Source organism: Anser anser, assembly GCF_964211835.1.
Source record: "Anser anser genome assembly, chromosome: 9".
Lineage (NCBI taxonomy): Eukaryota > Metazoa > Chordata > Aves > Anseriformes > Anatidae > Anser > Anser anser.
The window spans coordinates 3,222,402-3,240,076 of record NC_139729.1 but is presented as its reverse complement, the minus strand read 5'-3'; the positions used below and the strand labels follow the sequence as shown (position 1 = coordinate 3,240,076).

The window sequence follows — 17,675 nt, the reverse complement described above, 5'->3', positions numbered from 1 at the left end:
ACTGAAAAGAAAAACTACTTTTTCCTTGACTCAGGAAAAAAAAAAAACAAAACACACACAAGGCAATTACTAGAGGATTATTAAATAGAAGCAACCACAGGCATTTATCTTTCCAGTCTCCTCTAACTTCTGTTGTTGAAAATCAAAACCTTAAGTTTTAAAACAGCGAAGGAAAATTAGGGAACTGTTACACTAAATGAGTCATATTTGACAGCTGATTCATCACAAGATTAATACAATTCTGCAATGATTTCTGATAGCTCTGTTGATTTTGAATACTTTGTTTTGACTGGATATACTTGATAAGCTGGAAACAACAATATAAACACCAAGCCAAAACTATCAAAGAAGGATACACAGGAAAAGATCAGGACCTCTTTATTAGGCTGACTGCTTATATTAATATTGAACAAAAAAAGTAGTCCTTTTTTTTTTTTTTTTTTTAGGAATTACAATAAGAATTTTTAATAAACAATTCCAAATTTCTTGGAAAAAGGTTGCTATATATTGTTATACACTACAGTATTTATCTGTACAGGCAAAGGATGCTTATTTTAATACTACAAATAATATAATTAGATTACAAAAACAGAAGCTAGACAATAAAGCTCTTAGTTTACAGAAATATAATTAAAAGCACAAGATATACATTTTTCATATTCTCACGGGAGCTCTGCACTCTGCTGGAAAGCTGGGTGGTTTATTTTCTTCCTTCTAAATAAAAAGTTCTAGATTTCACTGCCACACTCCTGTTCGCTGTGGGTTATCACCAATACGCTCAAAAAACATGAAATCCTAAGAAGAAAACAAAAAGCAAACAAAAACAGTATTTTTAAAATCTGGTTCTTAGTTCATGGTTATTTTGCAAGATATTCAAAGCACCTTCCCCTCAGAAACCTGAGATGATGAGAAGCAGCTGGGGGTACCCCTCTCCAGCCCCTATCCCTGGGTGTCTTGTAGAGGTAAAAGGACATCCACAGAGAGAAAAAGAGGTGATGAAAGCTGCAGATGGAAAATTCAAATTATCACTAATGGAAATTATACTTCCTTAGGATTTCCATCCTGTCTTCCTTCAGCCTGACTCAGTATCTTCAATTTCACCTCAAACTGGAATCTATCATAATTGCCATTAACTTTAGTTCACAGAAGAGGAGGGGGAGAAGCACATTTTCTGTGCCTGGAGTCCTCATTCGTACTCACTACTCTTCATGCACATCATAGCACCCGAACACACACGGCTAAAGAAAACCTGGTTCATGAGCTGGGCTGTAAAAACTGGTGAGAACTTTCCAAACGCAGATGCTGTGTATGTACCTTTCCTCTCCGTCTCGAGCCCTGCCAACATGGAAACAATGCACTTTTGAAGTGATCTATTCTGGCTTTGGTTGAGTCTCTTGGCTACTGCTGATCTGCACTTTTCTGGTCTCACCATCCACATAAACATGCTTGTCTCTAAAAAGTCTGTAAAGCAGTCATCCTTTTACAGGATTTCTCAATCCCAACACATATGAAGCTGTTCTTAAATAGTTAGCACTTCATGTAGTCTAAAATAAGCTTATTATCTGAAATGCTTCTTTGTTGCACTCCCTCCAGGGTTAGCTTTATGCACAGGAAGTCCACAACAAACCCTCACTCACTTTGAGAAGCTCAGAGTCAAACTCTTTACCAATCACAGTTTGAACGCTGAGATGAAGAAGTCAATTCATATTCAAGGATTAGTAAATTAGAGACTTACGATAAGAAAGCAAGCGCCAATCATGACTGCCTTCATTTTTACATCAAGGTCCATTGGGAACGCAACTCCAAAGTTATCTGCATCTGTAAACGCTTCTTTCAAAAACCCAGTCCACTGCTTAGAAATCTTCCCAATGGTAGAAATCTCATCCAAAGTCTTCACCTAGTTTAATAAACAATTAAAAAAAAAACTGCAACAATTCCATCATTCACAATATTCCCAAATTATTTTCATTATAGATCTAATTGAAAGCTTTAAATTGTGTTATTTAAATTAATGCAGTCACTGAATGCAGCCATTTGTATAAAAAGACAACCCTGACTATCACAAAGTCAGTCTGAATTAAGACATCTAATTCTAAATCTGACTGCAACATTCAATGTTTTAACAGTACTGGAGGACAGCTACTGCATGCAAGCACGCACACATCCCATTGGGAATGTTGTCTTTTAGCCGAGAGTGAATTAGTTTCTCCTGCCATACCTCAGGAATGGCTCAAGTGAAAAATCAAACAAATTACATTCTCCTGTTCCAAAGCAGAGGTTAACCCTTTTCCTGAAATTGTATCCTGTGTTCTGAATCGCGTGAAAGACTAATCCCCAAAATAAAATCATACTAAATTTGCTTTAGCAATGATTTGCTACATCACTTTAAACAATGCAGTAGACTAGTGTCTACTAGTTAATCTGGATGAAAATACTGATGCATCAATACCTTATTTTTAAATGAAAGTTGTAATTCTTCACTCATTCTAGTCAAGGTTTCAGCTGTAAATAATGTTCATTTACTTGTTACTGAATTATTATTGTATGATTGAATGAGTGGTTGCAGAAAGTCATTTTAATAAACAGCTGATACAACCGAGAATAACTTTTTTTTTTGTTAGGAACTAACATAATGGATTCAAAAGATTTTGCTTTAAATATATCTATTAAGAGATCTGTGTGCAATCACAAGGAATCAGATCATTGATGAGTGGCTTTAAGATGCCATTTCCGGAAATTTGGCTGGCTTATTTAGAATGATCTAGAGAAGTGAATTGATTTTATTGTATTAAATATTATGTTCTCCTTACTTAATACATACTACAGTACAGCTGACTGATAGTAAGCGAAGCAACAAACTATTGTCAAACTACTATTTGAAAGAAGATATATACGAACAATTTTTGCACTGCATACCTCAAAATTAACATCCTCACAACAGCTGCAGACAACACATGGGCCACTAATTTTCAGTACATCCATTCTTCTCTCATCTTGAATAGTGAACTTGGGTAGGCAGGGATGCCAGTTCTGGACAACGTAACCAACTGGTGTTCCTGGAGGTGCCTGAATTTCTATCTTCACAGGAGAAAGAAAACCCCCATGTGAAGCAGTTCATGCTTTGATATGTTTGTTAGACAAAATCCCACACTAACACGCAAACCAAGCACAGTTTATTTTTCCACAACAATCCAGCTTTCCAATGAAGCTGCATGGGTTTTTCTGTGAGTGTTTTAAAAAAACTACAAAACTGCAAATCCAAATGCAACTTCTGCCCTCACTGAAAGCAGGAGAATACACCTAAGGCTATAGAACATACAAGCTATGTGTCTGCAGTGGAAAGATCAAAGTCTAGTAAAGGAAATACTCTGGACATCCTGAAAGCATTCAGTGAATACCTCACAGAATGCAGCTACTACAAACCCATCAGTAAAAGCTCTGAGTAGGCTCAGATTTGAGGCCTCAGAAGTTTCAACATCCCATAATTATTAACAGGAAAAACAAAATCATCCCTTATACTGAGGGAGCAACTCACCTCCTGTAAGCAGCAGGGGAAACAACACGACGAACACCTCAGGGGTCTCTGCAGTGTTATCACCTCACGACCCAGATTGTCCATAATCCTTATGGTGAAAGGTCGTGATGGCCCACAGCAGTTCCTTGTACAGCAGTCAGTGTCCTCTACCGCAAAATACACCCTTTGCCCCAACGTATTCTTGATTTCGTATTTGTTGTTTGATTCAAATCCAAGGAAAACTGAAAGACAATAACAAAACTGTTAATTCCTTAGGTGTGTCTATGTGAAAAACAGTAAGAAAAGCCACCATGCTACTCCTACACTACTGTTTGGGAAGGCCTCATTCAGAGTCTGTCAGAGGCAGCTACTGGCAAAGGGCCCTCAAGCAGGCCAGCCCCACAGAGAATTTCAGTGAGGACAAGCCACCGTGAACACGGCAACATAGAAAGAGCACAGGAATGTCCGTCAGCTCCCCTCCTACCAGACATGGGCCCCCCACACTGCCAGAGTGAGCACTGCCACTCTAAGTCACATGGCATGGAAGGTTCTTAGGGAAGAGCTGAAGGTGTGAAAATTAGGAAGACTTTTAAGTTTAGTGGTGAAGCAAGAAAAGGGCTCCAGAGGGCATGAATATGTTCAGAATGAGAAAGCCAAGAAAAGGCCTCACAGTCAAGATTCACAGCAGCACAAATAGAAAATAGCAAGAGCCAGGGCTGAAATTTTGATTAATTTCTCCAACAAATAAGAGTACCCTTGAAGCATTATGGAAAGCAAAAGCAGCAGCATTAGGTGTCAGCTGAGACGGAAGGTCCATTTCATTTCTTCTGTTTGAAAGACACTGATAACACGACTTTGATATTCTTAAAGCGAACAGAATGACAGGAGCAGAAGGAAAGTAGTTCAATTCACTAAAAGAGCAAGATTGCCTGGAAATGCAATTGGAGCAGCATGCCAGCCCAATGGATTACATGGGGTAAGAGGAGACATAAAAAGATCTTTAAGTAGGGAAGAGAGGAAAGCTGAGATCAAGAATAAATAGCATGGGAGATTAGTGATTTCAGCTATAACTGGTTACAAAGATTACTCAGTTGCATTGCTGTGTATCTTTTAAGCTATAGAACCAGTTTAAAATCTTTTTCTACCCTCCTGTTTCCTTCTTCCCTCCTCTCCTCCACAAGTTCTGTGGGAATTAAGACAGGTAAGAGGCAGGAAAGAGAGACGGAGCAATCCATGAAAGGATCTATTTTAAATAAGTAGCGTCAAAGAAAGTCTAAACTTTAGAGTTTTTGGGACTCTTAGATTTAAATATTTCCTCTGCGATAAACACTTTTCACTTACTCTCAAGAAGTTCGGTTTGCTGATGAATTAGTATCTGGTCAATCTGTTCATGGTTGAAAAATGAAACAGAATAAACAGTTAAAAAGTTATAACTAAGAGAAATCTAGTTTTAAGAAGCATTGTTGATGTTTTTTTCAGAATGTAGATTTATGGAGCAACACATTTCCTAAAGACGGATCATCTACTAGCAAAGCTATGGACATGGCTCACATCCTCCCTGTCCTGTCCTCTGTCAGTAGAGCAGAACAGTGTTTCAGAGCACCACAGAAATGGTAAGAGCTGTACCCAAGCTGGTCTGGTTACAAGCACACAGGATGAACATGCCTGTGTTCCTTTCAGGACTTGGTGTAGCTCAGTATTGCTACAGAGGCTGACGTATCCCCGCACACCACACATCCCAGATAGCTACGTCAGGAATTTGTACAGAGAGAAGCAGGAGTCACCAGCATGAAATTCAGAAATTTTAGAGCAGAAGCTCAGCTACTGCTCAGCTCTGAGTGAAACTCAGGAAGCTTTTTTTTTTCCCCCCTTTAGAGCAATTTGCAAAACTGGCAATATATTGGTATTAAGTTCCCAGTAATAAGACAAAGTGTGCTTTTACAGTACGAGAGTGTATCCTGTGATGTATCCTGCAACATGGGAGCAATTCTCATTTTGCTACTAACATTCTCTAAGTTTGTGAAGCTTGACTAGTGTCTGAGAAAGCATCACGCGGAAAAGTAAGCACTTCTAAGGTGCTTCAGGTACCCACATTATGTGTATCTGTTCTAAACACCTTGCCAAATCGCATTACTTCTCACGAACAGTAGCTTTAGAAACAGGAAAGATGTATAATACATCCAAGCCCCCTACCCTTCAGCATCTCACTTGGCAGGAGCACAGGTACCCCATAACGTGCTCTGGCCATAACAGGCACCTTCATATTCAAAAGTGCATCACTCACATTACAAAAGGCCTTACTTAGCAGCCCAAAAGACAGATGCAACAAAGGCAGGTGTGTTCTTTAGCTTTCCCACAGATGTAGGCTGCTTCTCAGGTGACCATCTGTTCCCTGGGGAAGAAGGAAGGCTGCAGGTACCTGTGTGAGGTATTCCAGCCCAGGAGGGCAGTTGGGAGGAGGAGGAGGGATGGGCATCCAGATTGTCCCATCCTTGGCGGTGGGCTGGTTCTGGATGGGTGGACCACCCAGACCAGGTGGGCCTCCCATGGGCTGTGACTGGAAACCATAGGGCCCTGCTCCAGCACCACCTAAGTGTAAGGAGAGATACAGTTAGGAAACTTAGGTCTTGCTGCACCATGGATCTTCAAAAAGACTTGTTTACTTTTCTGAAGCATGAAGATCCTCAGATCCAAGGAAGTCATGATGGACAGGAATGTTCTAATCCCTCCAGACAAAAACAAGTTAAATAAATAAATGTGTTACTCTTGTATATAGCAGAAATTTTATTCATGCAAAAATAAATAAATAAATAAATAAGATTATTTCTAAGTAAAGACAACACAATACATTACAATACAGGAAAAGTATTTGCTCAATAGACAACTTGTAAATATCAGAGGAATTTTAAGACAGAATTTTCCTAGAATAACACCTTCTACTTCCGTGATAAGAAACATCCTTTCAGCAAAATTCACCTCCAGCTTAAAACTAAATGAGTGGGATCCAAAACTAGTACATTTCCACTTGTTGAATGGATTCTCACCCGAAACTCGGGAAATCCACAACTCCCTCGTGCAGGAGGTACACAGCAAAGAAGGAAAAAACCCCAGGGCATACGAGGGCCAAGGCAGCGCTCTCCAAGCCACGCTCCTGCAGCAGACCCCAGTCATGTAAGCACCCAGCCCCGCAGATGGCGCCCGCAGCACGGAACGGCCCTGGCGGCTGCATCCCCTGCAGCTGGGGCAGCTGACGCTGCTGTTACTGGAAGTTATGAAACAGGAACTGTAGATTTTCCCTACCCAGTAGACAGATAAGACCTTCAATCAGATGCAGAGGAATTTTGTATTTTACTCAGAAGCACACAGAAACAAGTAGAAACCACCAAGAACACTTTTGCAGAGCTGTACAAAGACAACTAATTCGAGATGCTGACTCATAGATTTACCTTTAGCACCAGTAGTTCAGCACCAATGTTTCATACTACGTTATAAAACATGGGCTGTTATATGTGGAAGATGATGCTGTGGCCATAAGCCAGGTGATGAACAGAGCAGTGGCTTAAAGCTTGTAGCCAGCAGGAACACTCACCCCAGGTGAGGATCCACCCTTACGAAACACTCCCTCGTACATCTGAGCACAGGCCTTGCACACACACTGACTGCCATTGTGTAAGTGTATGTGCGCAATTATTTGGAACAAAAATATGCTCCCCTGACCTTTGTAGTACAGGTAGCACCAGCTCTTTCCTTGCTGAAGGCTAGCTGAACTTGGAGAACTCAGATTTCCTTGCTACAAGACACGCAAGATTTAACTTATGTACAACACAGAAACCTAAGCCAAACATTTTGCACTTTATCCATAACTTACGCTTTGAGAGCTTGACTGTTAGATGTTGCTCATTGTGATTTGGTTCTTCAGAAAACAGTTAGATGCCAGGACATGAGAAACTATTTACAAGTGCTGTGTTTTGAACGTGGAACATAAGATAGAAAAAGTGGAAAGGAAATGAAAGTGTACATGCAAAGTACAGCAAAAGGGTAGGAAACAGGAACAGGATCCACATGACCAGGAGAACTGTGAAAGGAAAATCCAGTTCATTTTTCTTCAGAAATCCAGAACTAACATTTTAATTTAAAAAATCTGATAATCAGCAAGAAGCTGCCATACATTAGTTGCTTTGCACCAGTGACACCTCCCTAACAAACTCCCACTGGTGACCAGTGAGGAATAACATCCAGCATTTTAAACTTCCGCTGCTGGCACTGCTCAGCACACACTAACACCAAGAAGGAAAGAGTAAGACTTTGAGCAAAATAGAAGTTACTAGAAACTCTACAGAATTAATATCAGAAAAGTAAATCGAAGATGGTTGCTCTGGTGAAACCTCCTGCTCCCCATGCTTATCTCCTAACGAAATAGCAGATCTGTAGCCAAGCAACCTACCTTGGAAATTCCCAGGTGCATACTCCGGGTAGCCATAGGGGACCTGATTTCCCTGTGCATAGCCAACATTTGCAAATCCAGGTGCCAGTGCAGGGTTATGTGCTGGAAGAATGCAACATATATTTTGAGTATTGCTCATTTCCTCCTACACATAGGGGGAAAGATCCCCAAGCTGTCGCCTTCTTCAAAGTAGATGTATAAAAATTAAGCTATTTTCTGAATAGCAAAAACTATATAATAAGCTTGTATTTTATGCAAAATATGTGTATTAAAGCATAGCATGACTTAAGAGTTCTGACCCTTAAAGTGCAGAAAAAAGACGGGCATTACACTTGATGTCATCATGTCACACTATCACAGAACCATTTCAGTCTGGAAGGGATCTCTGGAAGTCACCTAAAGCCCAGACAAGCAGGGTCAGCTCACTTGCTGTCTGGATCAGAGGGGCCTTGTTCATTTATATTCACAAGAAGGCTCTAACGCAAAAAAACTGGCAGCAAACTGACAGGCTGCACTCCTGTACAGAACAGACTGGTTAATGAGCCATTCTTCACTACATAAAACATTTTCTCCCAAGTTCTCTAACCTGTAACATGCTAACTCATCACCAGCTGACTCAGAGTTATGGATTAAGTAACAAGGTCAGCTTGTACGCAGAAGTAGCCTGCATTTCAATACGATTAATTAATTTATTTTTTACTAAACCTCAGAAATTAAGATTTTAAAATGTAAGCTATATACTTTGTAAATTATTAAATTTTAAAATTTAAATCATTCAAACATCTACCATAAGTTAGGCAAACTTATAGCTAAGCTAATATTGCTTGAACATCCCTGAAGAAACCATATTATCTTTGATATGACAAAAGACGACATTTGGTTTATATTTTACTCACCTTGCATTGCTGGAGATCTGCTTATAACTGTTCTGCAAAACAAAATATATATTTATTATTTTTTGAATGAATTACTTTTGTGTGATGTTACACAGTTTTAAATTAGTGATCAAAGATATTTGCATGTCTAAATTATATGGGACAGATTAATTATAAATACAAGCTAAAATAACTTTAAATATCTCAGCTTCCTTCTAGGTCAAGCCTCTACCACAAAATTAATCTGAATTATCTTTGCCTGCTGCCTTCATGCTTTGTGTATCCTGAAATCGTCCTCAACTCAGCGGAAAGCATCAGGATGTACAGTTATTTCATTGCAGTGCAGGACTACATTGTGCAACTATGCAAAACCACCAGGCAACTCATATGAACAAATGGAACAGTAATTTCAGAGCAACTACTTTCATTATTGATATGGACTACAAAACCTGCTTGGGTAAAACCTGAAGCAGCTGTGACACCTGCCACCTACTCAGCTGATGCTATTCCACTTCTGAAGTGGTACTATCAAGTATCACATATGAATTTTTTTTTTTTGTCTCCACACATAATAAGAGGTGGGCTTGCACAGGCAAATGGGTATCCACAGCAGAATGCCAGGAGGAAAAGGGCCAGCTGCTTGTCTTTTTCTTTCTACTCTTCCGGGGTCTCCAAAAGGAGTTAAAAAAAAATACAGTAAAACCTAGTAATATATTTTGTCTGTTACAGTTCATCCAATTATTTCAGTTCAGCAGAGATGCTCATCCAAAGCTGGGAATTAAACTGAAACTGAAAAGAGTTCCTTCCTGCTTCTGACTCCCACAGCAAAAGCTGTATCCAGGAGGATGAATGGTTGTGAGATGATATGGCACCCAGCTCACTTGCCAGCTTTCACACAACGTCCTCTTTGTTTAATAATTAGTTTTAAAAGTGTTCTTTTTTAATATCCTTTATCTTCTGTACTAGCATACCTTACTAACAAAAATATCACACTGTTTTATGTATTTTGATTCTAGTCCCATATGAATAACGTTTTAAAAAAATAGTAATATAAAATGATTTGATATTATGCATCTAATCTAAAAAGGAAAGAAAAAAACACTGAAAGAACACATTCAAAGTATGTAACTTAAACCTTGTTCTTGCTGTTGATAATCTAGTGTGGCATGTTTAATGTATGTCCATATTAAAACATGGTGACAAAACTTCTGGCTTGTAGGAATATGCAAATTCAAGATGATTTAAAAAAATGTTATTTTAACTAGCAAAAGATCAGTTTATCAGTTTACACTGTGAGACGTTCCATGTACTTGAATTTCAGTGAAACATTAAGAATTACAACTGAACCCTTTCATAAAGGGCAAATAGGGTCAGAATCATATGATTTATTTTACAGCCATTCATACACTCCTCTGTGCAATATATGATTCAGAAAATGTTGAAATGTGCTCTACAGATAGCAAAGCAATAAAGACTTTACAGAGCTCAACCCCCATTTCATCCAACACGATGCTAAAGAGATATTTTTAACATAATTCTCTTTTCTTCTATTGCTTTTTATTGACTCCTTCTACGGCTCTTGATTCAGCCACCAAGATTAACACAACACTGTCAGTCACACCTTCCTTTTCATCCAACTAGTTTAAAAAGATTGTGAAACAAACAAACAAAAAAATCTGAAGTACCAAAGGAACAAGGAACAAAAACTTGTTTTTCTCTGCCATTATATTACACGACTTATTGTTCAGCCACCTTCTTACGTACAGGGAAATTCCCAACTAGTGAAGAAAATGTAGCAACAGGCAAAAGGCAATTGCGCCATTGAAAAAAATGTCTTGGTCCCTAGCTGCCTCGGTTACGTAGAGCAACGTAAGATCAGTGATTCAAAGCCTACATTTTCATTTTGGTTTAATAAAGAGCTTTACATGCTGCTGTGTGGTACTAGCTCTAGTAGCAGTTTTTAAATAAATATAGGCAGCAACCACTGAAACGTATTTACAGAGCAGAGAAAAGTAAAAGTACTTTGCTAATACAAGAGAAGGAAGAATGCTAGTTCTTTGTAATGGAGATAAAATTCCACAGACTTAAAAGAAAGTTTCAGCAAATAGATAGCCATCACTGAATTAATTTTGGTTTATACCAATATACCAACAAAAACAGTAGCTGCATGAATCCCTTATGCTGTGCTGGCCACATGCAGCAACCTGCATTCAGGACATAAATCCAGAGCAAGATCCACTGGAGGCAGTAGCCTGGCTCCAGCATCCCAGCAGCAGGAACTGCGTATCTTTGCGTTCATTTCCTGAAAAGCCTAAAGGCCTGAAAGAACCTGATGTCCCAAATGACCTTTAAACATTCCCAACCTAAATTACGCTACAATTATAAGGGTCCTTCAAATGCCATGGTACCACCTGAGGCACCTGTTGCTCACACACATCCCCATGGGAGGGCAGGCAAGGAGGGGACCTGGCTGGGGCTCCAGCACCCACCTGCTGGGGCTATTCTGGGCCAGGGTTAGGGAAGGGAACACATGCCGGGAAAAGCCTCACCACTCTGCTCAAGCTTTGTCCTGTTTTGGCTGAGATTCCCGTAGTAACTTACAGCTCGGGCCTCACAGGAGATATAAATATCCTCCCCCTGCCAGAGGGGTTACGTTTCTCAGTTCAGCTTTACCCAGGGAAAAGCAGAAGCCACTTCCCTGGCAGGAAGCAAGTAGTGGGAAAACCAAGAGCGCTTCTCGCAAAGCAGCTGCCCCAGTAGCAGCCCTTAGGAAATGCCATCTCTGGACAACCTGGCTGCCGGCTGCCTCTCCCAGCACAGCCAGCACCGCCACCTCAGCGTCAAACACGAGTGACAGGGCCCAGCCACCCCACAAACAGACCGCTCCTTCGGGGGCCCACAGCAGTGCACTGCCAGGACACCAGCCCCAAGCCCCACACGTGCCTCAGCGCTTGCGAGATGAAGGGGCCCAGGAGGCCTCGCTCGCGATACCTCAAGCGCTGCGCTGTCTAGGGTCAGTGCCGCCCGTCCTCCTCCACACCCTGGGGAGATCTCAGGCTCTTCCTTCCGCTCTCAGAGCTCACACTGAAGTGCTGCAACAGCCCAAAGGCAGCACACACCCAACCAGCTCCTTGCTTTCCTGCAGTGTTACTCTAACAGGCACAGAAGCAGCCTTCAGCAGCACCCAGGTGCGAGGCACAGCAGCTTTCCCTCCCCACGAGGTCTGAGACCAAGTACCTAAGGGTCAGCCAAAACCTTCTAGAAAGGCAGTTAAGGAAATGCAGGTTCTGAACAAAACTGGAACAAAACAGTTCCAGTTCAGAGAACAACAGAAAGGGAACAACAGCCTGAGGCTGTTGTTCCTTTTTAATGGACGGCAGAACACCCATAGTTCATTTTCAGGTTTTAAGAACTGCATCACACAGCTTCTCATTTTCCAGAGCTCACTTACCCTGATACACGTCTGTAGCTAGGCTGCAACTAATTTAGAGACATCTTAATTCACTTAACTGCAGAGCTTCCGCTTTTTATCTGGAAAATAATGCTGGCTTCATTCATGACCACCACTTTCATTTCTTACCCTGCTGCATAAGAGACTGCCGTGAGCACACTAACACAAGCCCCTAAGCACTAACGTCATGCACAGCGTCACTTAAATACCAAAACAGGCCCTTTCTGAGAAGGTTTACGATTTGAAAAACAGAATGCTGAATACCTGTAAAGCACACGTTAGTTCACCCTAGGTAGCTCTATGGTACTTTTTTGATAACCGTGTTCGACTAACCAAACCCTTGATTTAACCCCAACTCCAGAAACACAGCATACTTAAAAAAAATCATCCGGGTGATGGAATTAAAAACTGTTTCCCGTTGAAGTTACCGAAACAGCCCGTCCGGAAGGCAGGGCGCAGCGATCAGCCTGGCCCCTTGCGGACCCCAACCCTAAGGGCCGGCAGCGCCAGCACCGGGGCAGCGCCGAGCCGAGCCGAGCCGTGCCGAGCCCCTGCGACCACCACCGCCCGAGCCGTGCCTGCCACTCGCAGCTCGCCCAAGCGGCCATCAGCAAGACGTTTCCGTAACCCCCTCCCCATAATCTGCAAGCAGGAGGGGTGCTTCGCCACCTCTAACAACTAGCTACCGCAAAAGAGAGGCATTTTGTCACTCACGGCGCAATCCCCGAATAGCCAAACGTGGCCATCCTGACCATTCCCGTCCCTATGACGGAAGCCCAGAAACCTTACAGGAGCCCCTAGAACAAACCCCACGCGGTGGGCACACGCTCACCTCCCCAGGAGACCCCACCCCTCCCGCACCAGTCCCCGCTCCGTTCCTCGTCGCCGCAGCGCAGCACCCGGCCCTACCCGGCCTTGCTCGGCCCTACCCAGTCCCCCGGAGCGGAGCGGGAGCGGGCGGCGAACGCCGCCGCCCCCGGGGCCGGCAGGGGCGGGGAGGGAGCGGAGCCTGGCCGCGGTGTCGCGTTCGTGCGTCAGGGGCAGCCCCCGGCAGCCCCCGCCCGGCCTCAGCCCTCCGCTGGCGGCGGAACGGAAGGGCAAGTATTTACTGAAGTGAAGGGCCGCTGTAGTTCCAGAAGGTTTTCTTGCAAAGGCAGAAATTTAAGGTGGCAGCAGCTCTCTGGGCTTAACTCAAACAACACGTGCTCTGACGTTAAGGAGGGTTGGCTCTCCGGTCCTGCGCGTGTAGGTGTTGGCTTTTACATGCGGATCAAATGCTTACTCACGGTCAGCTACAAGCCTAAAAAGCATAGCCTAGGCTTCCCATGGTGTTAACAAGACCACGTCCTGCCAACACATTTTCTAGTAATACCTAAATGCTCAGCAAAGACAGCTGGTTTCTCATAAATACATATCACAATGGGAAAAAAATAATCACTAAAACATGTTTGATTAGTGCTTACCCTGAAACACTATTTCTGAAAGATTTCCTGAAAACATATTTTATATATATATAGGTTTTGCTTGTATTTTATTTTATTTGTATTTATTTATTTCTATTTTATTTATGATTACCTTGCCTTTGGTTCATTCTAATGCCTGACACTATCATAGTACTTACCAATAGAATGGCACTAGTTGGAGAAATACTGGATAGTGCCATGGATTCATAACGCTTGAGGAAACACTGTTTTTAAGTCTGAAATGGTCCAAAGTTTCTAAAAAGTCTCTCGTCTCTTTTTCAAGCTGTTTTATTTCAAGAACATTTGCCTCTGGATAGCTCCCCCAAAAATGAGTCTTACAAAGAGGCAGCTTCATGATGCAGACTCCAGATGCAGAACATGATTGCGAGAAATATGGTAAGGAAAGGGGGCCCCGTATTATATTAGGCCAAGCAGGACAGAGAACACTTTAATTTCAAAACTGCCTGAATACAAACAGATTTTGTGGGTGGACCAAAATTTACTGTACTTTCCTGTTTCCATGTAAAGTCTGTGGAGCCACACAGACTTTAATCCGTTAACAGCCCATCAGTGATGAAGCATGCCAAGGCCCAAAAAGAGTACCAGGAGAGCTGCTGGTGGTCCCTCATGTAAGAGCACATGGAGTTTGGGACCCAAAGGCCTACCATACCTATGTATGTGTATATATATAATATATGATTTTTATATTTTTATATATTATTTATATAGATAACACGTATAAAAGACATTTATATTTCATCAAAAGTGTCCCATTTGGTGGATGAGGTCAGACTGAGACAGGGAAGTGTTAAATCCTTCACTTACAGCTCAGCTTTTTATTGGAAAGGCTGCGTTATCAAAAAACATATTACAAGTATTTTCAGGTTAAAGATTATTAAAAGATGCAGTGAACATAAATGTCACCTAGATAAACCATGGATATATTTAAGTGAAATGCCTGATTTTATAAGGGTCATAGTAGATTTATGTCAACGATAATCACGTTATATTTCAGTGTTACAGATAAACTAGTAAAACATATTGCAGAGGATCAGCTTGCAGAGACATTTCTTTACATGCCATTTAAGATTTACATGGAAGTCCTATTGTTTACAAATGTGTAGTCTATTTTTACTGTAATGGATTGTTATTTACATATTAATGACATCTTACTATTTAAATTCCAGATTTTTTTCTAACATGTTACAGAGAATAACAAAATATTTTCCTAAGCTTTAAATCTAATACTGAATTATCCTACTAGTTTCTTTAATGTTTTTGATTTCCAAGTCATTCAGTGAACATTATAAATTGAACATTTTTTTTTTTTTAAGTATTAGTTTAATAAAAGTATTAAGGACTTTTAGGGACTTCTAAACTTCTGTTCTTATTGTTGAAAGTCATTCAGAAGACTGGGTATTATTACATGTATAATGTGTACAGGTGGAGGTAAAAAATAATGAGATACAATATCTAAGCCTTATTTTCAGGATAGCAGAATTATAATAATAATAATAATAATAATAATAATAAAAACCATTCCTATAAAACATAGCTGTCAAAAAAGTCAGAAAAAAATATATTAGGCTGAGAAAGTATATTGCTTAATTCCTTGAATGCCTGGAAGCAATCTTGTTATTAAGTGAAATAGTGGAAGACCTTTAACTGAAATACAAAGTATTTCACCTCATGAAATCCCAGTCTTCTCGGATTAGTTTTCACACAGTTTTTGAAACAACAGACATTTCCTCTTAGTGACTGTTAGTTTTACACAAAATTTCTGTTTAGAGACCTTTACTCACAGATAATTCAGTAAGAAAATACTTAATATGTATCAACAAGTAGAAAGTGCTTTAAATTCCAGTCTTATTATCTGAATCATAGCTCTTGTAATATGATTCAAATGCATTTTTTGCAGTGTGTGAAGATGCAAGCCAAGGCATTAGGTGGCTATGGAGCAGTTGGCAGCTAGGCCTCAAGTACAGCAACATGAGGCTGCTCAGCTTGCACATCTCCATGCCAAGCCACCATCTTGTCTCTGGGCCTCTTGAGAGAGTCTGAACCTCCCCTTTGTGGCGGAGGGCGTTATGGCACTCCTGGAGAAGATTATTGGTTTTGGTTCATCCAAGAGGGATCCAGTCTACGCTGCTCCAGTGGTGTGACCTGAGACAGCTGTGCCACGCACACCACGGTGTGGTTTGCTACAAAAACACATCCAGGCTGCAGTGCTGATGGAGCTGCTCAGTCTCCCTGATACCATCAGAGCTGGCCCAGGATGTCAACGCTAAGTATTTGAAAACTTGCATACATCTGGAAAAGTTGTAGGAACTTTTTCGGATTGCAGCAATTGCAGCAAAGTCAACCTTGTAGTAAAACTCAGCAGCAAGGAGCACTATCCATTCGGTGAGCAGCCTCTGCCTGTCCCAGCTCTGCCTCCTTGAGCCGGAGCCCCACACGTGAGCAGTGCTGGGGCAAGGAGCGCTCATTCGGCCTTCAGCTTCTGCCTGCAGTCACGCCAAGCCCCAAGAAGAGAGAGCTCTCAGTCACATTACGGTGATGTTGATATTAAAGTGTATGTTGTTTACAGATCCACATTACTTAACATTCACTTAAAAAACAAAACAAACAAAACAAAATTTTTATCAAAATGTATTACTCTGCTTCAATAGAAAAAGAAACACAACCCAAACCTAACAACATCTACTCCTTCAAAGTCTTTCTTTTTCTCTGTCCTGGTTTCAACTGGGATAGAGTTAATTTGCTTTACTGTAGCTGATATGGTGCTGTTTGGGATTTAGGGTGAAAATAATGTCAACAACAACGATGTTTTAATTGCTACTTAGCAGTGCTTACACTATGTCAAGGACTTTTGGCTTCTCATGCAGCCATGCCAATGAGGAGGCTGGGGGTGCACCATGAGCTGGGAGGGGACAGAATCAGGACAGCTGACCCAAGCTGGCCAATGTCCCACACCATGTGGCATCATGCTGAACAATAAAATGGGGGGAGTTGGCCAGGGTGGGGTGGCTGCTGCCGCTTGGGGACTGGCTGGGCATCAGTTGGCTGGTAGTGAGTAATTCTGTTGTGCATCTCTTGTGGTTTTGTTTGTTTAATTCTAGTTTTCTTCCCTTTCTTATTAAACTGTCCTTATCTCAACTCACAAGTTCTCACACTTCTACCTTTTTCCAGTGCTCTCCCCCATCCCGCTATGCAAGAGTGAGTGAATGGCTGTGTGGTGCTTAGCTGCCTGCCACAACATGCTCTCCCAGAGATAAAGGGCTGAAAGGACATTGTATAGCTGATTGTAAAATGAAAACAAAAACAAAAACAAAAACAACCAACCCTAACGCTTAGCTTTTCTCCTTATATTTACATTTTTCTATCTCCAAACGCAGAATATTTTCCCCCCATCCATCAAAGGTTTGAACCACAAAATTCAAGCAGTACAATAAATATTTAAATTGTGATGAATTTGAATTATAATTGACTTTTTCGGTAACTATACTTCTAGCTACACACTCATTTTTATCCATGGAATACATGGTTACATATATAAGTACAGGTGTTAACCCCAAGCTTTGTGTCCACATCAAAAGGGCAATAAATGATATCTGAAATAATTTTACTTTGCTTTTAAGGCACCACCTCAGAGGGAAAATAAACACACACACACACGTAATCCACAGTTATGGGAACAAGAAGAAATAAAAACTGAACTGTTCAGGAAAAAAAGCACTTGGAGCAATTTGGCTCGTGTTGATTGCAGTGTTGGTGAACTCACCTTTTTCATCCTTTTCTATACATTCATGTAATCCATGCTGGGGCTGCTGGTGTTCATGTATGTCTCTGTAAAGCAAGCTTTTCTTAATTTAAAACAGACAAATCTAATCACAGTAATTTGTGCATTCATATATCCCAAGACTGGGAA

At 41.1% G+C, this 17,675-nt stretch overlaps 1 protein-coding gene and 1 long non-coding RNA gene across 8 annotated transcripts; one reads left to right on the top strand and one right to left on the bottom strand.

Annotated features, from left to right (window-relative positions):
• Positions 1–364: 364 nt before the first annotated feature.
• LOC310904445 (phospholipid scramblase 1-like) lies at positions 365–13,501 on the bottom strand. 7 transcript variants are annotated; one of them, XM_083849191.1, is made up of 9 exons: positions 13,394–13,501; positions 8,855–8,886; positions 7,959–8,060; positions 5,934–6,103; positions 4,856–4,898; positions 3,536–3,756; positions 2,917–3,078; positions 1,736–1,897; positions 365–795 (listed from the first exon to the last, which is right to left on the bottom strand). In XM_083849191.1, the coding sequence occupies exons 2-9, from the start codon at positions 8,859–8,861 to the stop codon at positions 736–738; spliced, it is 927 nt and encodes a 308-aa protein (XP_083705317.1). In that variant the 5' UTR covers positions 8,862–8,886; positions 13,394–13,501; the 3' UTR covers positions 365–735. The 7 variants fall into 7 exon arrangements, with proteins under 7 accessions (XP_083705317.1, XP_083705315.1, XP_083705319.1 ...); XM_083849189.1 differs by having other exon boundaries at positions 13,194–13,494; XM_083849193.1 differs by lacking the exon at positions 13,394–13,501 and adding an exon at positions 13,194–13,348 and having other exon boundaries at positions 8,855–8,881.
• Positions 13,247–15,803, top strand: LOC310904448. The gene is made up of 3 exons (XR_014588352.1): positions 13,247–13,381; positions 14,031–14,143; positions 15,666–15,803. It is a non-coding gene; the product is annotated as an uncharacterized lncRNA (long non-coding RNA).
• Positions 15,804–17,675: the final 1,872 nt, after the last annotated feature.

Excerpts from the sequence above, each read along its gene's own strand:
- LOC310904445 (XM_083849187.1), bottom strand. The coding sequence starts at position 13,039 with ATGGTCAGGATGGCCACGTTTGGCTATTCGGGGATTGCGCC. Across the intron at positions 8,061-8,854 it reads CAGATCTCCAGCAATGCAAG|CACATAACCCTGCACTGGCA; the intron begins GTGAGTAAAATA and ends GCATTCTTCCAG. Across the intron at positions 3,079-3,535 it reads TCCCCTGCTGCTTACAGGAG|ATAGAAATTCAGGCACCTCC; the intron begins GTGAGTTGCTCC and ends TCTCCTGTGAAG.